Below are 19,640 nucleotides of genomic sequence, written 5' to 3' on the forward strand. Positions count from 1 at the left end.
CTGTTTTCCTTTTGGGGTTTTCTCATTTTAAATCTTGAAAATTATAAGGTAAAAAATACCTAGATTAGATTATGAAGCCTTATTTGTTCAAATGCTAGAAGCGTTTTAAGTGCTTTGTCATTCCTCAGCAAAGTCATGAGCAATTTGAAAATTCTAAAACAAATTTTGGTTAGATCTAAATTCCCTTATCTTCTCCCTTCTACTCAAACAGGTTGAACATCAACTTTTAAAAAGTGGGGATGGTGTGGTGGCGCAGCGGGTTAAAGCACTGAGAAGCTGAAGCCACTTCCGCATGAGTTCGATTCCCGCCTGCCCCGGGGGTGACCACATGGCGTGACAGACCTCTCCTGACCCGCCCGCTGCTCCCCTCAGCAGTGTACTTCGTTGATCTGCCTGTTCTGCCCCCCACTCTGTCTCTGGTGAAGCCTCTCGCCGACCCTGAGCCTCTGGCCTGTACCCCAGTTCTGTATGAACAAATAAATAAATCTTAAAAAAAAAAAAAAAAGTGGGGATGGTGCAAGGCCCCACGAAAGCCAGGAAAGCAGTTTCTCCAACCCCACCACCCAGCCCTTTGCTCCAAGAGAGCAGACAGGTCCAAATTATCAGCTGTACAAATATTAACCAAAAAGCTACTGACATGATTGTGTTTGATGTCTATAGTACATATTGCAGTCTAAACATTTTCTAAAGTGCCTATAAATATGCTTACACAAATGAGCAATATAATATTGGGATTACAGAGAAATTCTTTTATGTAATATAGAACAGAATAGGCCTACAATTTATGATGAAAGTACACACAGGTTTATCTCCCTTATCCGTTGCTTTTGGAATACAAGCAAGAAGAAATATATCTGATTCAGTCGTGTATGATTTTCAGAGAATTATATTGACTGTGCTAGGATAAAAAAAAAAATTCTTGTTTGTGCTTGTTTAGAAAGGGCTATTTTGAGAGCCAGGAGCATCTGATATTTAGAATCCAATAAACATCTCCATTCTATAAAGTAGGTAACACTAAGTGACGTTTAGTGAATTTTTAATTATAAAGAGATTGTGCAAATATTTAAAGAGATTATCAACCATTATAACGTCCAAAAATTCCATTAAAATTGTGGCTAGTCTGAATGGCAGTTCAGGAGGTTAAAAAACAGAAACCTAGGCAAGAGCCGCAGACACTGATACAGGCTCTGGAGGCCTCGGTGGCCTCCAGTTAGTTCAGTGGGCAGGAAAGTAGACCCTCAAGTAGGGCACTGTCAGGAACAGTGTACAGAGGGCGCTGGCGCAGACCCAGGGCGCAGTGAGCTCACCCTGAGTGTAGGGGTAGGCGGTGCCAGCGCCCTCGAGAGCTGGCTGCAGGCCGTGGGCTGTCCGAAGCCTCTGGTTGGTCTCTGTGCAGGGACAATGAGCACACAGGCGGGCTCACCAGCTGTCCCCAAGCCACTGGGGCAGGTCAGGTCGGGGGGCCCGTCCCTGCACCCCGCCTCCACCTTCCTTCTGTAGCCTGCAGTTCCTAGAGTTCTTCTCAGCACATTCTTGGTGTGACTTCTTGAGACTTTCATTTTAGTAAGTGAAAACTTCATGCTGCATTCTCGTCTAACGCAGAAAAGCTTTGACGAACACTGTGTTCAAAGGAATACACATGTTCTGCTTTCTAAACCCTGCGATGTTTTGGGCTCCTAAGCCTAACAGAACATTCTAGCCGATCACTTGAACTACACATAACCCTGGGGAGGCAAGTTCTGCCGGGAGTGACTGGCAAAGGCTGCCAAGCGGAAGCTTCGGGAGGAAAAGGCCAGGCCTCTTCTCAGTTCCTAAGACACAAATGAGTGTGCCATGGAAGAGGCGTGCCGTGGGCTGGTGCGTGCGACGGTGCCACAGAGCGGGCACGTGCCTCAGGACAGAAGAGTCTCCCCGACTGACGGCTCCCGGCCCGCTAGGTCATATTTTACTTTTCCTGAACTGTTAACTATGCCTTGTTGAGAGCAGACTTGGAGAAATGGCAGATAACCGACTCACACAAGAATATCCCCTATAAATGGAGATTAGAAGTAAAATTTTGAAGAGCCCTAAATAAGAGAGAATTAGTGGCTATTTTGTGTGCATGAGAAAAGAAGACAACAGACTATGACTATTACTGTAGTAAAGTGAACGGATATTACACAAAATATTTTCTCCTGACTTAGCAGCAAACTATTTCAACTGCTATTGCATCTGCATAAAAATCCATGCATCATACTGAATTCTAATCCATTTCTCACCTAAGCCATTCTAATGCTTCATACAACCAAATGAAGCAGAGTTAATCAAACCTATTAGATTCATTCCTAATCCCTAAAGGACTGCTGTCTTTAGCATTTCCATGCTAACTAAAACTATGACTGGTTTATTTTCTCTTAAGACGTCGATGTGGCTGCTTCCTAAATATAATTAATACCTATGTAACTTCCAAAAAAGTTCCCCAGGCTTGAGGAACAACTACAAAAAGCAGGGAAATGGTGGGGGAACCCACTTGAGGGGCCTACTCAAATGCTGCAACCCCGCCCCAGCCAGGCCGGGCTAAGCGCTACCTGCGTTACCTCCCCCACCACCCCCACTGGACTTTGGGCCCACTCTTGGGGGTCCACAGTGCCCTGTGCTCGCTGGAGCTGGACTGAGCATGAACTAAAGACGCCCCCTCTTCTTAAATGAAGATCTAGTTCAGGCCCACGTCATGAAGGGTTGTGGAGACACTGGTCATCACCAGAGACCAAGCTCGCCTCCAGGAGCCTCTGGAAGCAAGCCAAGGCGACACGGGCCCAGAACGAGTGCCGGTGGGACGGAGAGGGGTAGAGGGACGCACGGCAGCAGCCAGGGCACACTCTGTTCTCTTACGTGAGCTGGTTCCCAGAGGGCACAGGCTGGGCAGGGGCTGCCCATAAAACCCCCCGAAAGGAACGCCAGAGTGTTTCTGTGAAGAACTGGCTTTTTAGAAAACTGTCTTATTCGCTCTGGGTAGCTCCTCAACCTGGTCAATGATCCTCTGATCATCACTTCATCCCTTTCAAAGTTCCCACTGAAATTAAGGCTGGGTCACAGTTCATGACACCAGATGCTACATAGAAAGTAAGGTACAAAAGAAAACTGTTCATAAGAAAAGAATGTCTTAGTTATAAGACTAATTGGAGAGTGAAACTAATCAGCAGACCACTGAACTGCTATGGGTGTGAGGGGTAGAAAATACCAACGGCATCGGAAAAAGGATCCATCAGACAAAAGTACAAAAGCTCCGTGGGGCTGGGAGCGGGGCTTCCGCCACCTCACACGGTGGTTTCTATGGTCTCGATCACTTCCAGGTCAGACTGTGAGGGGGAAAGAAGGGTGCACTCGTCGGGCTCCCAGCTGCTCTCCGGACTGTAATCTTCCTCTGAACTCAGTTCTGCTCCTTCTTCCGTATCCTCATCACAAGATTCCACATAGTGAGCCCCAATTGCATTGATCCCAGAGTCCTCAGAACTTGAGGGAGAAGAGCAGTGATCTATTTTTGGCGTATTGCTCTCTTTTGAAATTAAGGCATTGTGTGCAGAGACCTCCTGGGGGCTCATTTTGTGGGAAGGTGGGGCCAGCTGCTTCTGCACATAACACATCTTCCCATTAATACATTTAACCTGGTAGTTGTCGATAAAGAGGTCTGAAATCATACAGTACCTGGGAGAATCTGGGGGGAGGGGAGGCTGGAAGACCGATGCAAATTTCAAAAAGTGTTCAGTGAGTGAGACTGAAATCTGGATGGTGTTTGTGGGTTCCCGAGGCTTCGCAGGAATCTCAGTGCTTGGAAGCTGTTCCACAGGGGTCATAGGCTGATACACGTATTTGCCTGGGGGGAACACAAAACAGGTGATGGGAATCTAAGTATGATACAAGTGACATAACGCAGCCCTGACTGGGTTCTTTTCTGAAGACTCAGAATGTTTTTTAAAATACTTCAGTAACATCTTGAAAGCAGTAACAGAATCGCTCAACATTGTTATATCAATTAAAAATGAGGCATGATGCACAAAACCAAGGTGTTTTCATCTAAGAAACTCAACACACTTTACAAATCTTCACTTATGTTTGAGACTGCCTGTGCAGCGCTGGGTGGAAAGTCTAAATGCTTTAGCCATCATACTAGAATAAAGAATATCCATGATTTGATGCATAAAGACACAACTTATTAAAAAGAAAAATTTAAATTGTAATTCCATTTTAATCTTCAACCATTGTGTAATGTACATTTGCATACTGGAGGATACATTGGGATACATACCAATTTACTATGAAACACAGTTTGGATCTCTGTATTTGACCAAAACACACGCATACACACTTAAATGGGTAACAGCCTACAGGGCAGTGCTTGCCACCCTCAACGTCAGAAATGGGAAAGGTTTGGGGTGTGAAATACCTCTTTCAAGACCCAAAATTCATCAGCAGCCTACACAGATTTCCTGGCACCAACTCTACTGGCACTGTGCAATCTGAGCTAAGCAAAAGCAAAGGACCAGTATATGTGGTGTGACCTTCTAAGTGTTTCTAGGAAACCTTATCTCCAAGCCTCCTCCCCCACCACCGCTCTGAGCTCTGATCATAAAGACCTAATAGTCTAATAAACAGATAAGTAAAAACCCATCATAGAGAGAACCTCCCTGCATAGAACCCCCAAGTACTGGGGCATGATCAGCTGAAGGGGAAAAAAGGTAGACCTCCAGCTTCCCCTCCAAGCCCCAGCATTAGAGGCTGGGTGGAAACTCAAAATGTCCAGTCAGGAGCCGAGAAGGAACCTGGAGAACTCAGGGGGCGACTCCCTTCAGCCCACAGAGTGGTGCGCAAAGTACTCAGAGTGAAGGTTTGGTTTTTCCTACTGGCTGGTGGGCTAGCGGCCCCTAAGTTCAGGGGCTGTGGCTAGCAGCCGCTCAGGCAACAATGGCTGTAACACCGATTAAATTCTTCCTAGGCAAAGCGAACTGGGGTTTAGTTACCACTTGCCGCAGCCACAGCAGGGTCCTAACAATTGATCCTCAGACTCAGAGGGCTCAGGGCAATACTTGGTCCAAAGATGGAGGGAATCTAGGAAACTTCCCGAACCACCGTTCCTACTCACCCATCTCACTACCCCCCTCCCCCCAGCTTTCTCACTACCCCGTCCCTTTTTTCCCTTTCTTTGGGCATAATTTCTTTGCTTTTCCTCTTCTTCTCTATCCTACCTCCTTTTCTTCTCTAATCCTCTGACCTCCAAAGCTCTTTTTTTCATCCCTGAAATATAGTCAAGGAAATAGAGAAATAGAGCAGGGAGAGGAGGATGCATACTGGTCCCAGATCCCATCTCCTTCTACAGGTTACATATGTGCCTGCTCAGAGTGAGGGGGGCAGCCCGATGGGTCCAGATGGGGGGTACATAGGTAGATGCAGATACCCAGAAAGCATAGAAAAGAAAAAGACAGATGAGAAACAAGTTTAATGAACATCTTTCAATTACCCATTATATGATAATATGCTACTTTATTTGATTATTAACTCAAATATTAAAACCATATCTGGATTTAGTATTGTAATGAATCCAGAGAGGTTAGTACTTTGCTCCAATCCCCATAACTTCTACTCTATTTCACTAAACTATGAATGCAGCTCTACAAGATGCTGAATAATCAGAACAATTTTACTATGTCTACTCTACTGTACCTACCAAGAAATAAAGTGTACTAACAGTTTTGCAACAGGAAGGGTTGGAGCAAAAAGGTTTCTGGCCACTGAAGCCACAAAATTCAATAACCACTAAACTCTGGTCTCTGAACAATCCTCCTCAGGAAGGAAAGAAATAGATGGGAACTCTTAAAAACTTACAATCTCTAAACAGAAAAGGTACTCAAAGAGACTCAGGTCTTGAAAACGAGCAAAATAGGAGAGTAAAAGAAAGCTCTAGCTATCATAGGCTCCAGCAATTACACTTTTGGGGATACACCCCATTCAGAATCTTGAAAAAATACTCAACAACTGTGTTTTTAGCAGCATTATTCATGATAGCCAAAAAGGTGAAAGAAACCCAAGTTCTACTAATACTTGATAATGGAACAGATAAACAAGTGTGGTATATACACATGACGGAATATTATTCAGCCTTGAAGAGTAAGGAAATCCACGTTATAACGTGAATGAAAAGACAAGCACCAAATGAGTGCATTTCCATGAGCCAACCAGAGAAGGCAAATTCATAAAGACAGGAAGGAGAACAGCACCTGCCTGAGGCTAGGTGGGAAGAGAGAATGAGAAGTTGTTTAATGAGAATAATTTGTTTTGCCACATAGAAAGAGTTCTGGAGATTGATGGTGGTGGCAGCGGCTGGACAGCAATGAGTATGTGGTTAATACCCTCAACTACACACATTTGAAAATGGTGGTGACTTTTATATTTTGTGTATTTTATAATTAAATAATCAATTGTTATAAATCGCTATATTAAGAGACTGCAGGGGAAACTGCAAAGGATTCAAAATACATTCTGAGTCAATTAAAAAATAAGAAACCAACCCAATTTTTAAAAAAGGGTGTGACTACTGAAGCCAATACGAGGGTCCCTGTGCCGACGGGAAGGCCCGTGATGTGGCTGTCACTGCTGCATCTTGGTTATGAACCAACTAGTGTGTTGCAAAAGTGGTTAAGGAACATGGGATCTCTGTGTTTTTCTTCAAACTGCAAGTAAACCTCTAATTTTGTATATGTAAAATATATTTAAAACAAGTAATTGACACCGCACCCTTTTCAGTGCATTACATCAGGAACACATGCTACTGATCTAGCCATTAGATGTTAACTTTGAACCCTTGTTTAATATAGTATCTGTCAAGGTTCCCCCACTGTAAAGTTAGTATTTCTCTTTGAAATTACTGCATATTGTGTGAAGAGATATTTTTAGACTACACAAATATCCTGTTTTTCATCCTGCTTTCATCTACTGAGTTTAGCATGCATAGGTGGCTCTGGTGTGCGAAAGTCTTTACGGCATTTGCCAAACACTGGCTTTCTATTTCCATCCCCTTGTTTAATTAGAATTGCATGTGAGCAAGAGCTGCTCTTCTCCCTCATTTATTTGTGCAGGTACTTACTTATATAAGCTTGGATACATAGATATTTTACTCACTGAATTATAATCTGCTACCACTGCTACTTATTTGGTTGCTCAGCTTGTCTCAGATTTAGCTCTTAGAAGCTTCTTCAAGTCAGCTCCTGTGTCCATTCAACATGCCCAAGCTCCTTTTTTCCCTTTCCGGGAACTTTCTTACTTTCTGGCACCAGAAAGTGTCATTGGCTCATCCTCTACTCGCCTTACCCATTTCTCCAAGGAGCTTTCGTTGTATCTAGCTCCTTCTAAAAATTTACACACATTCTTCAGTTTGGTCTTAAAATAACCCTGTGAAGTCAAATCTTAGTTTACTAATGACTCATTCAATCACTCATAAAACTCACCCATAGCAAAGTGAAGACAAAACTTCACACAGTATTTAACACTCATGTTAAAAATAACATCAAAATAAAAATACACTTCGCAAACCCATTAATCTATCTGCACTCTTTTCCAAGGGAGCTGAAACCACTTTCTTTTTTTTTTCTTTTTTATAATTATTTTATTTCTGTTTGATTCTATTATTTTTTCTTTTCCCAAAAGTTTATTTTTACATCATTTTGCACATTTTTTTTTCCATCTCGATTGTAATCCCCGCGGGTTTCCCATCACCAAATCACCCGTGTGCCACCACCATAGTCCCGTGCATTTCCCTCCCTCCCCCCATTTTTGATCCCATTCCCCACTCCACCCCCACAAAATGTCTCTGGTACATGGTTGTTCATTATTTTTGATATTTTCTCGCCTGGTCCATTATACTCCTGCTATGAGTGAAACCATCCGGTATTTTTCTTTCTCTTTCTGGCTTATCTCACTAAGCATGATCTTTTCCAGCTCCATCCAAGTTGCTGCAAAAGACATGTGTTTCTCTTTTTTGGTTGCTAAGTAATATTCCATTGTGTATATGTACCACATCTTTTTTATCCAGTCATCTACTTTTGGGCATTTGGGCTGCTTCCATGTTTTTCCAATTGTAAATAAAGCAGCAATAAACAATAAGTTTATTGCTTTTTCAATCAGTGTTTTTGTGTCTTTTGGGTAGATACCTAGGAGTGGGATTGCTGGGTCGTAGGGAAGCTCCATGTTTAGCAGTTTGAGGAACCTCCAAACAGTGAAACCACTTTCTTAATCGTCAACCTGATTAACAACATTGACTAAGATCACAAATATTAACTATGATCAATAACTGAAAAATAAATTTCATATATCCCATTTTTCTTCAGGGAACCTTAACACTTTAACAAGTGGTTTCTCAACTAAAGACCAGGCAAAACCGGTAAATAATTCCAGTATTCTTTTAAAGTTTTGGTTCATAATTCTGTTTGTGCTTCCCTTTGGTGTTTAACATTAATATACAGTACATACATTCCTCACAAATCCTTGGTAGGATACTGAAAATATGTATGCCCTCATCCTGATTCTTCAGAGCAGGGGAGAGAGACAAGAGTAACTACTTTCGCAAGCTACTTTCGTGACAACACGGACATCAGTTTTAGAACCTAGATCTTGTGACATCCTCTGTTATTTGCCAGGTAGTTCATTAATAACTAGGTTTAGATCATGCTTTTATCAGCTGACAGTGTCATTCTCTACCTTTAACTTCAGCTAACATTCCAACTTGTAACACAGTGTACATACGTAACAGATAGACTCCATTGCAGGAATTTTTGTTTGGCTTTGTTGTTTTGGTCATAGAGTACAAAGGGAAAAGGAAAAAAACAACCAAACGTAGATGTAGAAAATAATTTTTATGCCTTGCTAAGCTACTGTATGCAGCTTGTCAAACTATTCTGTTTTTAAGGATTAGTTGTGAATTTTGGTTCTAAAAAAGATCTTTTGGGGGAAATGGGCATTTTGCTTTTACAGACAGTTTTATGACTGTGAAATATGTGTCCTCTTGACACATTAAGTACACTGCTTTTAAGGAATACAAAGTAATCTAAAAATTAGCCTAAGCAAAGTGTAATTAGAAAGGTAAATCTACTGGAAAAAAATAAAACTGAGTGGCCAAAGGCAAACTGCATCCACAGTTCAGTTTGATTTTATCCAGTGAACTATAATTATATTGATGGTGTTCCCAAGGGCATTCATTATTTTGAAAGTAATGTTAAATATTCTTATACAGCTATATCTGCAATGTGAATTATTTACTAAGTAGAGTAGCATATCACCAACTAAAAGCAAAAAGAACATGACATTTATTGTAACCAATAATTTTTACAGCCTTAGTCTCTATCTACCCTATTTCATTTGGAAGCTAGCATACCAATATTTTTGCACTTGCGTCTATACGAATATTTAAAATTCATATATTGCCCAATATGCTGACCTTCCCAATCAGAAATTTATGCAAAATCCTAATTTCTTCACTTTTCAAACTGTTAAACCTTTTTCAGTTTCGTAGAACACATCACATTCATGTAGGCAAAACCCCAGTGAAACAGAAGTAAGGTTTACTTATTCATTTAATAAATAACTATTGACCATATACCATGTTTATACTATTAAATCAGACACTATGGGAAAAGTAGCCACACTTTTAAGGAGTTTCCAGTCAAATTGGGAAGTTGAAGATAAAAAACAAAGTACAAATAAAACCAGAATTGAGTAAAACTACAAGAACGTACACTGGCTATTAACCAAACAGCAGAATAGAATTCCAGGCTTCTCCCAAGGATTTTACATGGTTGTTAAAAGATACAGCCCTGGAGCAAAAAGGTCCACTCTGGGCCAGTTTCAGAGCAGGACTATGTTGATTTGGCACTTGGTCTTCAAAACGGGTTGAGCAAGAGTGCAAAAACGGCAATAAATGTTCGTGAAGACGACTGAGGGGCCTAGAATGCTAGGCCAACATGTTCATATTTTTGAAATAGGGTACCCCTCTTTGGGGGCACCTCCTGCCCCAAAAGCAGAGGCTCCAGATCGCAGTAGCTGTCTGTGCTACTTCACCTGTTACTCTTGGCTCTCCCTCCCGTTGGCAAACTTTCATGAGAAAATGATTAATTATGTCAAATGCTGTTTTACTAATTCCTTTGAACAGTGAAATGAAATGAACAAAAATGTCTTTGAGGTTTTTATTAACAGACCACCACAGAGACTTTGACACCAGGATTTCCACCTGGATGACAAGAGCGACCAGCCACACAGCAGTCCTGGGGATGAGGCCCAGGAGCCCAGAGATGACCTCTGCAAAAACTAACATTGCATAAATAGGCAAATGTCATTCCTCAAACCTCTTTAAACACCCCGCTCCTGGACTCAGAATTTGAGGTGATTTCTCGGGACAACAGTCTGGCTAAATCCTCAGAGTATTGGTCCTGAATAAACTTTTACTTTCCTAACTTCTGCCTCTCATGTCTGACTGGACCCGAGTTCAGTACCATTTTGGTAACAATGGAGAACCACTGAAGATTACAGACGAGACAATGATAAAAGACAGATTTTAGAGAGTTTAAGTCTGGTAAGGAAATACAGATGGACAGGAAAGAGGACAGATGATAGAACTTCAGAGGACTGCTGTGGCTTTTCAAGTCTGATGTTCTGATCCAAAGTCACACAGCTGAGCAGAGGCAGAAATTCGGGAAACATCCTGGAAGGTGGCAGGTCCCTAGGTCCCACAGGCAAACACACCCGATTTCATTCTGATTCTGCTGTTTGACTTTTATCCAGTTGTTACTATTCCTATGTTTATATTATCAATGTAAAAGTGTTAGCCATATCTACCTTTTTTAAAAAGATTTATTTATTTATGCATACACAACTGGGGTACAGGCCAGTTATGCAGAAGGGTGAGAGGAGTCACCAGAGACACATTAGGGAGCAGGACAGGCAGACTGACAAAGTACACTGCTGAGGGAAGCAGCGGGTGGCCCAGGAGAGGTCTGCTGTGCCATGTAGGTCACCTCCCTGGCCAGGGATTGAACTTGTGCTAAAGCAGCTGCCTCTAGCTTTGTATGCTGTGCTTAACCCATTGCACCACCAGGGAGGACCCCAATATCTACCTTTCAAGTGGAAAACATTGTGTTATTGGACTTAGAGAACACCGGAGCCTGTGGGTCTCTCAGCCACACAAGCCTTTCTGCCTTTTGGACATGCCAGGCCCATGAACCCTAGTCCCGAGGCTCAAGAATGCCCTGTATCCACCCATCTATCTGACTCCACACAGCCTGTAAACTCTCTGACCATAGTCCCCCATCATCATACCTTTATACCAACCTACCCACCCGGGCCTTACAAATGTACTTCACATCTGCTTTCAGTCCATTTTGATCTAATATTTCCTGACCTGCAATTATGTGTTCAGGTACTGAGCTGGGAACACAGGGCTGAAATAGCAAGCAGACAGACTACAACCTTGTACTTATGGTCATCAGTCGAGAAAGAGATATTTTTTTGAACAAATAATCACAAAAAATACATATTTCATTACAGGCCTTAATCCTACTGCAGTAAATTCAAAGGTGCTGAACTGCTCTGCTGTACAATCACACATCACGTAACATTTCGTCCTATGATGGGCCCATACACAATAGCTGTCCCAACAGGCTTTCACTCGGGTGGGCGGCAGGCCGCATCATCTAGGTTTGTGTAAGTACACTCTGTGACAGCCATACAATGAGGAAAGCATCTAAGAATGCATTTCTCAGGACATATCCTGTCATTAAGTTGCATAAGACTGTTTTTTTTTTTTTTTAAAGATTTATTTATTTGTGCATACAGAACTGGGGTATAGGCCAGAGGTTCAGGAGCGGCGAGAGGCTTCACCAGAGACAGAGTGGGGAACAGAACAGGCAGATCGACGAAGTACACTGCTGAGGGGAGCAGCGGGCGGGTCAGGAGAGGTCTGCCACGCCATGTGGTCCCTTCCGGGGCAGGCGGGAATCGAACTCATGCGGAAGCGGCTTTAGATTCTCAGTGCTGTGCTTTAACCCGCTGCGCCACCAGGGAGGGCCCCGCATAAGACTGTTTTTAACCCAGACACTTCATTTAATATTTTAAAACAAATGCAAAAAGAAAAAACAAGTGATAGGGAGAAATGACAAAATCAGTGATTAGGAATTATATGTGAGATGCATGATTTGGATGGGGCTGGGAAGAGATCAGGAAAGACATACCTGAGAAGGTATTGATATATGGCCTCTGGAGCCTCAGGACTGAGGCAAAGGAGGGGAAAAGCCAGAGTGGCTGAGATGAACAGGAGGGAGAATGATAAGAGGTGGGGCTGGTGCAGTCCAGACCAGGCAGGGATCTTGAGGCCATATCAAGGACTGGAGATCTGTTTGATTGATTGATTTTTATGTATGCATACAATAATTGGGTGTAGGCCAGAGGTGTGGGGTAAGAAGATTCACCACAGACAGAGTGGGGAGCAGAAAAGATGGATCGACTGAAATACACTGCTGAGGAGAGCAGCAGGTCAGACAAGAGAGGTCTGCTGTGCCATGTGGGTCAGCTCTTTGGCCAGGGACTGGGTGCTGCAGTGGCTGCAGATAACTTGATAGCACTGACTTCAGCCCCTGGAGGTGCGCAGATTGGAGTTTATATTACACAAAGACACTGACTTTTTAAGGAGAGAATAAGAAGACCAGTTTTGCTTTTCTACTTGCTTGTGATTTCCTGGTTTTCTCATGGAATGGGCATAGATAAGGCTAATTTAAAGCACTAAACAGACTTAACAATCACGCTATCACCTCCTCTCAGTTTCTGGACTCAGACCTGGACTCAAGTCAAACAGCTAAGAGATCAGAGGAAGCAGAGAAAGAGCCACTTTCAACCTATACAAGGCAGGAGCACTCCCCTGGCCCTGGGGGAGTGGGTATGATAGAGCCCCACAGAGTGGCTCAATGAGCTCCATGAACATGCAGACACAGACAGTTCCACTGGGAAAGAGCCCCTTCTAGGGCCAGAGAGCTCAGAGACAACCTTACAAGTAAGACTGGCTAAAATAGGCCAGAGTGGGAAAAAGGCAAGAGTGGGAACTCGCTGAGATTCTCAGTTCTTTTAGGTGGCAAAATGAAGTTTTCATGGACTGAAAATGTCTCCCTCTTTCTACATATTCTGGAAAAGTCCTACCTATCTACTTAAATCTGTTCTGCAATGCTACTTTAATACAGTAATTGGTTAGAAACGAGAGAGCCGAGGGAGCTTTCTCCCGGGAAAAGGTCGCTAAAGGTGAGATGAAGCATGAAAACCATATGTTCAAAGAGAAAAAGATGGCTGCTGGCAGCACACAGAGGCTCGCCGGCAGGGAGCAGATGCCCACAGCCTGCAGTCCACACGCTGCAAAAGAAGCTTGGCAGAAGGAAAGGGGAGTTAGTGGGAATGTGGCTGACTATGGACCATTCTGAAGTGAGAAGAGCTGCATTATCTAGGATGGATGATGATGGTGGCAATGGTGATGACAGCCATTACCTTTGATTTCTTTATAACAAGTCTTGAACTTAGGGGCATTTTATGAGACCATCTCAGCTCCTGTCTTTCTCTGCAAAAATCACTGGGGCATGGGCTGAATTAGCAGACTGAACAACAGATCTCTACAACTGCAGTTAGGAAAAAAAATCTATTTTTGAGAACAAAGAAACTCCCTCTGGGCAGCAGCAGCCAAAGTGGAAACCCAGACCATGAGGACGGGCATGCCAGTCCAGCCACGCACGGCTGCCCAGCTTCTCAGGTCCTAAGCACATCACACACAGACATGAATCCAGTGGACAGACATTCCTGACAGACTAAAGCCAAAGGAAGCAGTGTGCGATAAGACGGCTATCACCTTTATCTACAGAACTGGCTATAAAGAGTTCACAAGAAAAGAATGCTAACCAATCTGGCTGATGGAAGAGAAATAGGTCTTGAAGCCCTTAGTAGCTCAGTAGTAGTTTATTTAAACTTTAAAAGTTTCTTTATAAAAGGTTGTTTTTGGGCCCACCACGTTTTGGTGCAACGTGTTAAAGCATAGCACTACAAAGCTAGCTGCAGCTACTTCACAAATTCGATACCTGGCCAGGGAGGTGACCCACATGGCAAGGCAGGACCTCTCCTCGCCTGCCCGCTGCTCCCCTCAGCAGTGTATTTCATAGATCTGCCTGTTCTGCACCCCCCACTCTGTCTCTGGTGAATCCTCTCACTGTCCCTGCACCTCTGGCCTGTACCCCAGTTCTGTATGCATAAATAAATAAATCTTTAAAAAAATAAAAAGGTTATTTTCATAGGGAACATATCTTGTGTATTATGCAAGATTTATATAAACCTATAAAAGCATTCCTGAACTTTGTTTTGTATAAACCAGTGGCAATACATTCTAAATATCAACGAGATATAATTAAAATTCAGTTATTATTTACATATATAATTTCTATTTCCCAACATAATGAAAAATATTCATCATTTTGCTTCAATCAGTTGTAATAACTAGTTCTCATTTCTCTTAGGCCTTTGATTAGGCCAACCAATGTCAAATCAGTGCCACTTGGGAATTCAGAGTTAGGGCTGAGAAGTAACAAATTCAGTCTTCACAGCCAAGCGGCATCATAACCGACTAGCCATTCAATGACTCCTGAATGGGGAGGTGTAAATGACAGCACCAAAATTCAACCTGGAGCTTTATTCTTGGCTATTCTCTTCTTCACAACAGTTAGGCTGTAAAATATATGCAGGGAATCAAGGGTTAGCATACACTAAATAGTAAATATGAGGTCCAGGATATAAAATTATAAATGTGCTCCCTGACAACTCCCTCTGAACACATTTTCTCCTCAATATAGGTTCCGCCTTTAACCGTGAACAATATATGTATATATACGTACATGTGTACATATGTGCCTAAAGAATGATAATGTTCAATATCTTTTACCATGTTTCCTTCACAGTGACTATGACGCTGAACATTCTCAGTAGAGTGCACCAGAGGGACACTGCAGGTGGAAGGGGTTCTGCCGTTTGCTACAGGTGTAAGAGCTGTTGGAGCCCAGCTGTGGATCCAGAACAAGAGGTTCCTTGGCAACCTTGGACTCTTGGACTGGCTGTGGTAACTCTCTGTGGCACTCTCCACATGGAAACCAATATGCCAAAGGCCTTCTGCCTACATGTGGCATGCCCTCCCTCCCTCTTTCCACACTCAGTGCTGTCTGTATAGCCTGGGTAAAGCAGCTCGTTTCCCTGGTCTATGCTATCCTGTGGGCCGAACTACATTTTTTTCCAACAAAGTCTGAACCCAGCCTTGGGGAGGGGACCTCATTCCATCTTTGTCATTTCTGGGTATTTCCTCTCAGACACAGGGAACAACACTGAGTTTCCTTTTATCAGATAGTCACCTATTTTTAGAGTTCATGATTCTTTATTTTCAGCTCTTTTCAATCTAACTTACTGCATGGTTTCCATCTCCAGATTAGGCCCACACTGACTCAGTGACCAAGGTGAAGGTGTGGGGTCTCCTAGAGCTGATATTTTCCTGAACTGTCTCCTGATACCATATAATTACAAGCACAGCATTAATCATTCTATAAGAAATTGGAGTAGTTCACATATCTAAATCTGACCAAAATTACAGGTTTATGTCATTTTATTTTGCATCCCTTCATTGAACTTTGCAGATACTGAGCTTTTTTCAAATGGTAATTTTTTAAAAAAAGATTTATGTATTTGTGCATACAGAACTGGGGTACAGGCCAGAGGCTCAGGGGTGGTGAGAAGCTTCACCAGAGACAGAGTGGGGAGCAGAACAAGCAGATCAACGAAGCACACTGCTGAGGGGAGCAGCGGCTGGCTGGTCAGGAGAGGTCTGCCGTGCCATGTGGTCACCTCCAGGGCAGGCGGGGATCAAACTCATGTGGAAGTGGCTTTAGCTTCTTAGTGCTGTGCTTTAACCCGCTGCACCACCAGGGAGGGCCTCAAATGCTAAATTTTTAGCAATCATTCATCAAGCCCTTTTTCTAACAGCAAGTGCTCACTTTGTTTTGGCGCACATTTAATTAAGGTAGACACTGGGTTTTTTAGAGATAATGCTTTGGACACTTGAGACACTACAGTATACTGTATACATAACTTTTATATTCACTGGGAAATAAAAAAAAAAGTGACTCATTTTATTGCAATTTCACTTTATTATGGCAGTCTGGAATTCAATTTGCAAAATCCCCCAGGTAGGCCTGATATAAGTGTTACATGTTAAATACTAATAATTCTTTAAATGTTTAAAGTTGGGTAAATTGATTAATAGTGGAGAATTTAGTATTAATACTGGAAAATTTCAGAGGAATGCATTCTAAAATCTATTTTTAAAAGAACATTGTCTTTGTATTTGAATATTTCTGTGTAAATAATTAATGTCAAAAATCACTAAGAAAAACAAAGAAAGCATACTGAGTACCATCAGGTATTCTCCTCTGAAGGAATGACATATAAAACTACTGAAATAAAAAGTGCTTTCTCTGGGGAGAAAAAGGCAAGAAAAAAAAATCTGAGGTAGCCATCATAATAGACTAATAACATGTTAATCTTAATTCCAGATTGAAAAAATTACAACAGTTAGGCTGGGAGTCACCTGTAGATTGGGAGTAACCTGTAGTAACTTTATGAATGAGAACAGAGCATCATGACTGGCAAAGCATAGCACAGTTCTTTTCCCTAAAACTAGAATACTTCTGGAAGTGAATAAAAGGATAAGAAGGAGGCATCACTCCCTATTTATAATATGCAACATAAAAGGCAGAATCAACCATTTAAGAAAAGAAACAGATTACCTATGATGTTCCTCCCAAAATTGGGGAACATGTAAGAGTGGCGTTACAGTCTGGTCCTCAACATGAACCAAGGCCATCCAGCACTGCGATGGGTACTTTGGAAGCTTGCCAGCCACTCTGGGTGGGTAGGAATTTGGCACTTTAGCCAAAGCTAGTATATCGTTTTAGCGTACTAATACATCGATGAGACTTGGTAATATAGGCAAAATTTTAAGACCAAGTAGTATTTCTATGGTTTTGATGAGTTTTGTAAATCATCACTGACTTATCACTTACAAAGGAAAAAAGCAGGACTGGTAGAGAAACAAAGCCACAGGCCTCTAGGGAACAGGCTGGAGCTAAAAAAATACTCACAGGGACACCAGCCCACAGCTAAGGAAGGAGCATGTTCAGGTGCAGTTATTCTGAATTAGCTGGGCTAATCTAAGCAAATGAAACCATTCTGGGAATTATCTAACTGTGCAGATGGCTGTTCAAAGAGAACCTCAGCTGTTCTTGAAAGAGGCAAACCAACTGCAGAATGAAAAAAAAAAAAAAAACTTGCTCACAAAGAACCAAGTAGAATTTCTGTGAACCCTTTGCAGACCATGAACCTAAAATGTCAGGTGATATCTTGATGGTTTCAAAGAAAGATCAGTGAGACTTTTATTGCTTCTGTCAGAAATATAAGTAGGCCACATTTTATTGCAAATAAATGTCTCTAAGAGTTCACTGATGAATTCTAATAATTTTTAAAATCCATTAAGTTTTCCCATAAAACCTCAAAGGCTACAAAATAATGTAATGAAGGCAGAAAGCATTTTCCTTTACAGCAAACATTTGGATGAATCCACAGAGAAAAAAGATTCACATATTGTTACTGCTTGACAACAAATTTCAAAACTACTCATTTTACTGCCTGGTGGGTGTGATGATTAATTTTATGTATCAACTTGAAAGGCATTTTTGGATGAGACTGACATTTAAATCAGTGAACTTTTAGCAAAGCAAACTGTCCTTCATGTAGGTGAGCTTCACCCAACCAGTTGAAAGTCTGATTAGAGCAAAAAACAAACACTCCAAGCAAGAGGGAATTCTCCAGTAAAGCTGGCTGCCTTTGAACTTCATCATCATCAGTGACTCTCCTGGATCTCAGGACAACACCACACATTTTGGACTCACACTGTCACTATTATTTGAGTCAGGTCCTTTATCTTTATGTCAGAAAGGTGATACATCTTTCTATATGTACACACTCCTATTGGTTCTGTTTCCCTGGAGAATCCTGATTAATAAAGAACTCGACTAATTTTACCTGCAATAAGGATGAGATATAACCAAATACATCCAACTTTAACTTCCACTAATGGGGGAAAATGTACCCAACTCTTTGGTTCAATGACCTTATTCCTTGATGAGACTAATCCAAAAGGGGATCTTTTAGCTCACCTTCCACTCATCCGAGGTGATCTAGAGAGAAACACTGAAGACTCACTCTTCTTTCTTTTAGGACAAATATACATGTGTATTAAATAATTTAAATTAATTAAGTTATAGAGCTAGAATGATTGCGTTCACCTACAGCAGAAGCTATTTTCTTCAGCTATTTCCACCTTCCCCATCACTACAAATGGAAACTTCTTGAATTTTTAATATATATTTTTCCTTTATTTCTTGGATTGAACATGTTTAAAGTAGCTTCTTTTTTGTTCATTATGTACCACCAAACCAACTCTCACTATACTATAAATAAAAATCAGCAATTTTTATTTATAGTATCATAATAAAAAAAAAATCATGGTTCCTAAGATAATTCCCAAATATGTAAATTCAGGAAAAAAAAATTCAAGACATGTTAAACTTGAGTCACTGAATGAATTAAATGTTTAACATTTTTATTCCAAAATAATAGCGTCATTTGACATGTACACAAATCCTGTAGAAAGGGCTCTCCATGGTGGCACAGCGGATTGGTGCCCAGCACTTCAAAGTTGGCCATGGCTGCTTCAGTGCGAGTTTGATCCCCGGCCCTGGAGGTGACCCACATGGCATGGCAGACCTCTCCCGACCCGCCCACTGCTCCCCTCGGCAGTGCATTTTGTCAGTCATCCTGTTCCACTCTCCACTCTGTCTCTGGTGAATCCTCTCACCGTCCCTGCACCTCTGGCCTGTATCCCAGTTCTGTATGCATATATAAATAAATTTTTAAAAACTTAAATTTAAAAGAAATATTTCAGCTTTCACCTTTCCTTTCCTTTACGTCTAAATTTCTATTTTATTGATATAACAGTGCTGCCCAATGCTGTTTTGGGGGCAGAGACTCACCCCTCTTCAAATACATGTTACATACCACACCTACCATCAAAGCACCAGTAACCCCACCGCCGCCACACAGCACCCGACTCTACTGGGCCCCTACTCCCATTTCCCATCTTCACCTTCTGGGAACCTCAGTTCTGCAGTCAGATTTCTGCAGTTTAGTTTCGTTTCAACTGCTCTTTATTCCTTTATGTCCCACATGTGCACCTGGTATTTGTCTTTCACCTCTGCCTTATTTCACTAGGCGCAACCCCCTCCATTTGAATCCATGTTGCCACAAATGGCAAAGTTCGGTCATTTGTCTGACTAGCTGAACAGTATCCCATTGGTGTATACATTCAGTTCTCCACAATCTGCCATTGGGCACTCAGGCTGCTTCCATAACTTTGCTGTTGTAAATAGTGCTGCAAGGAAACTGCGGCCCAATGGCTTGGCCAGCTAGCACAGGAGCCAGGGTTAAACACAGGTCTCCCA

General features: G+C 42.0%; 1 protein-coding gene across 1 annotated transcript in view; it reads right to left on the reverse strand.

Moving 5' to 3' along the window:
- Positions 1 to 450: 450 nt before the first annotated feature.
- LOC101627452 (chromosome unknown open reading frame, human C3orf70) overlaps positions 451 to 19,640 on the reverse strand; it is a 35,789-nt gene continuing 16,599 nt past the window's right edge. Inside the window, exon 2 of the mRNA XM_004675055.2 lies at positions 451 to 3,853. Within this exon, the coding sequence (XP_004675112.1) occupies positions 3,297 to 3,853 (557 nt within the window). The 3' untranslated portion in view covers positions 451 to 3,296. The remainder of the gene's footprint in view (positions 3,854 to 19,640) is intronic.

The sequence above is a fragment of the Condylura cristata genome, unplaced genomic scaffold, assembly GCF_000260355.1.
Source record: "Condylura cristata isolate star-nosed mole 26May11 unplaced genomic scaffold, ConCri1.0 scaffold00003, whole genome shotgun sequence".
NCBI lineage: Eukaryota > Metazoa > Chordata > Mammalia > Eulipotyphla > Talpidae > Condylura > Condylura cristata.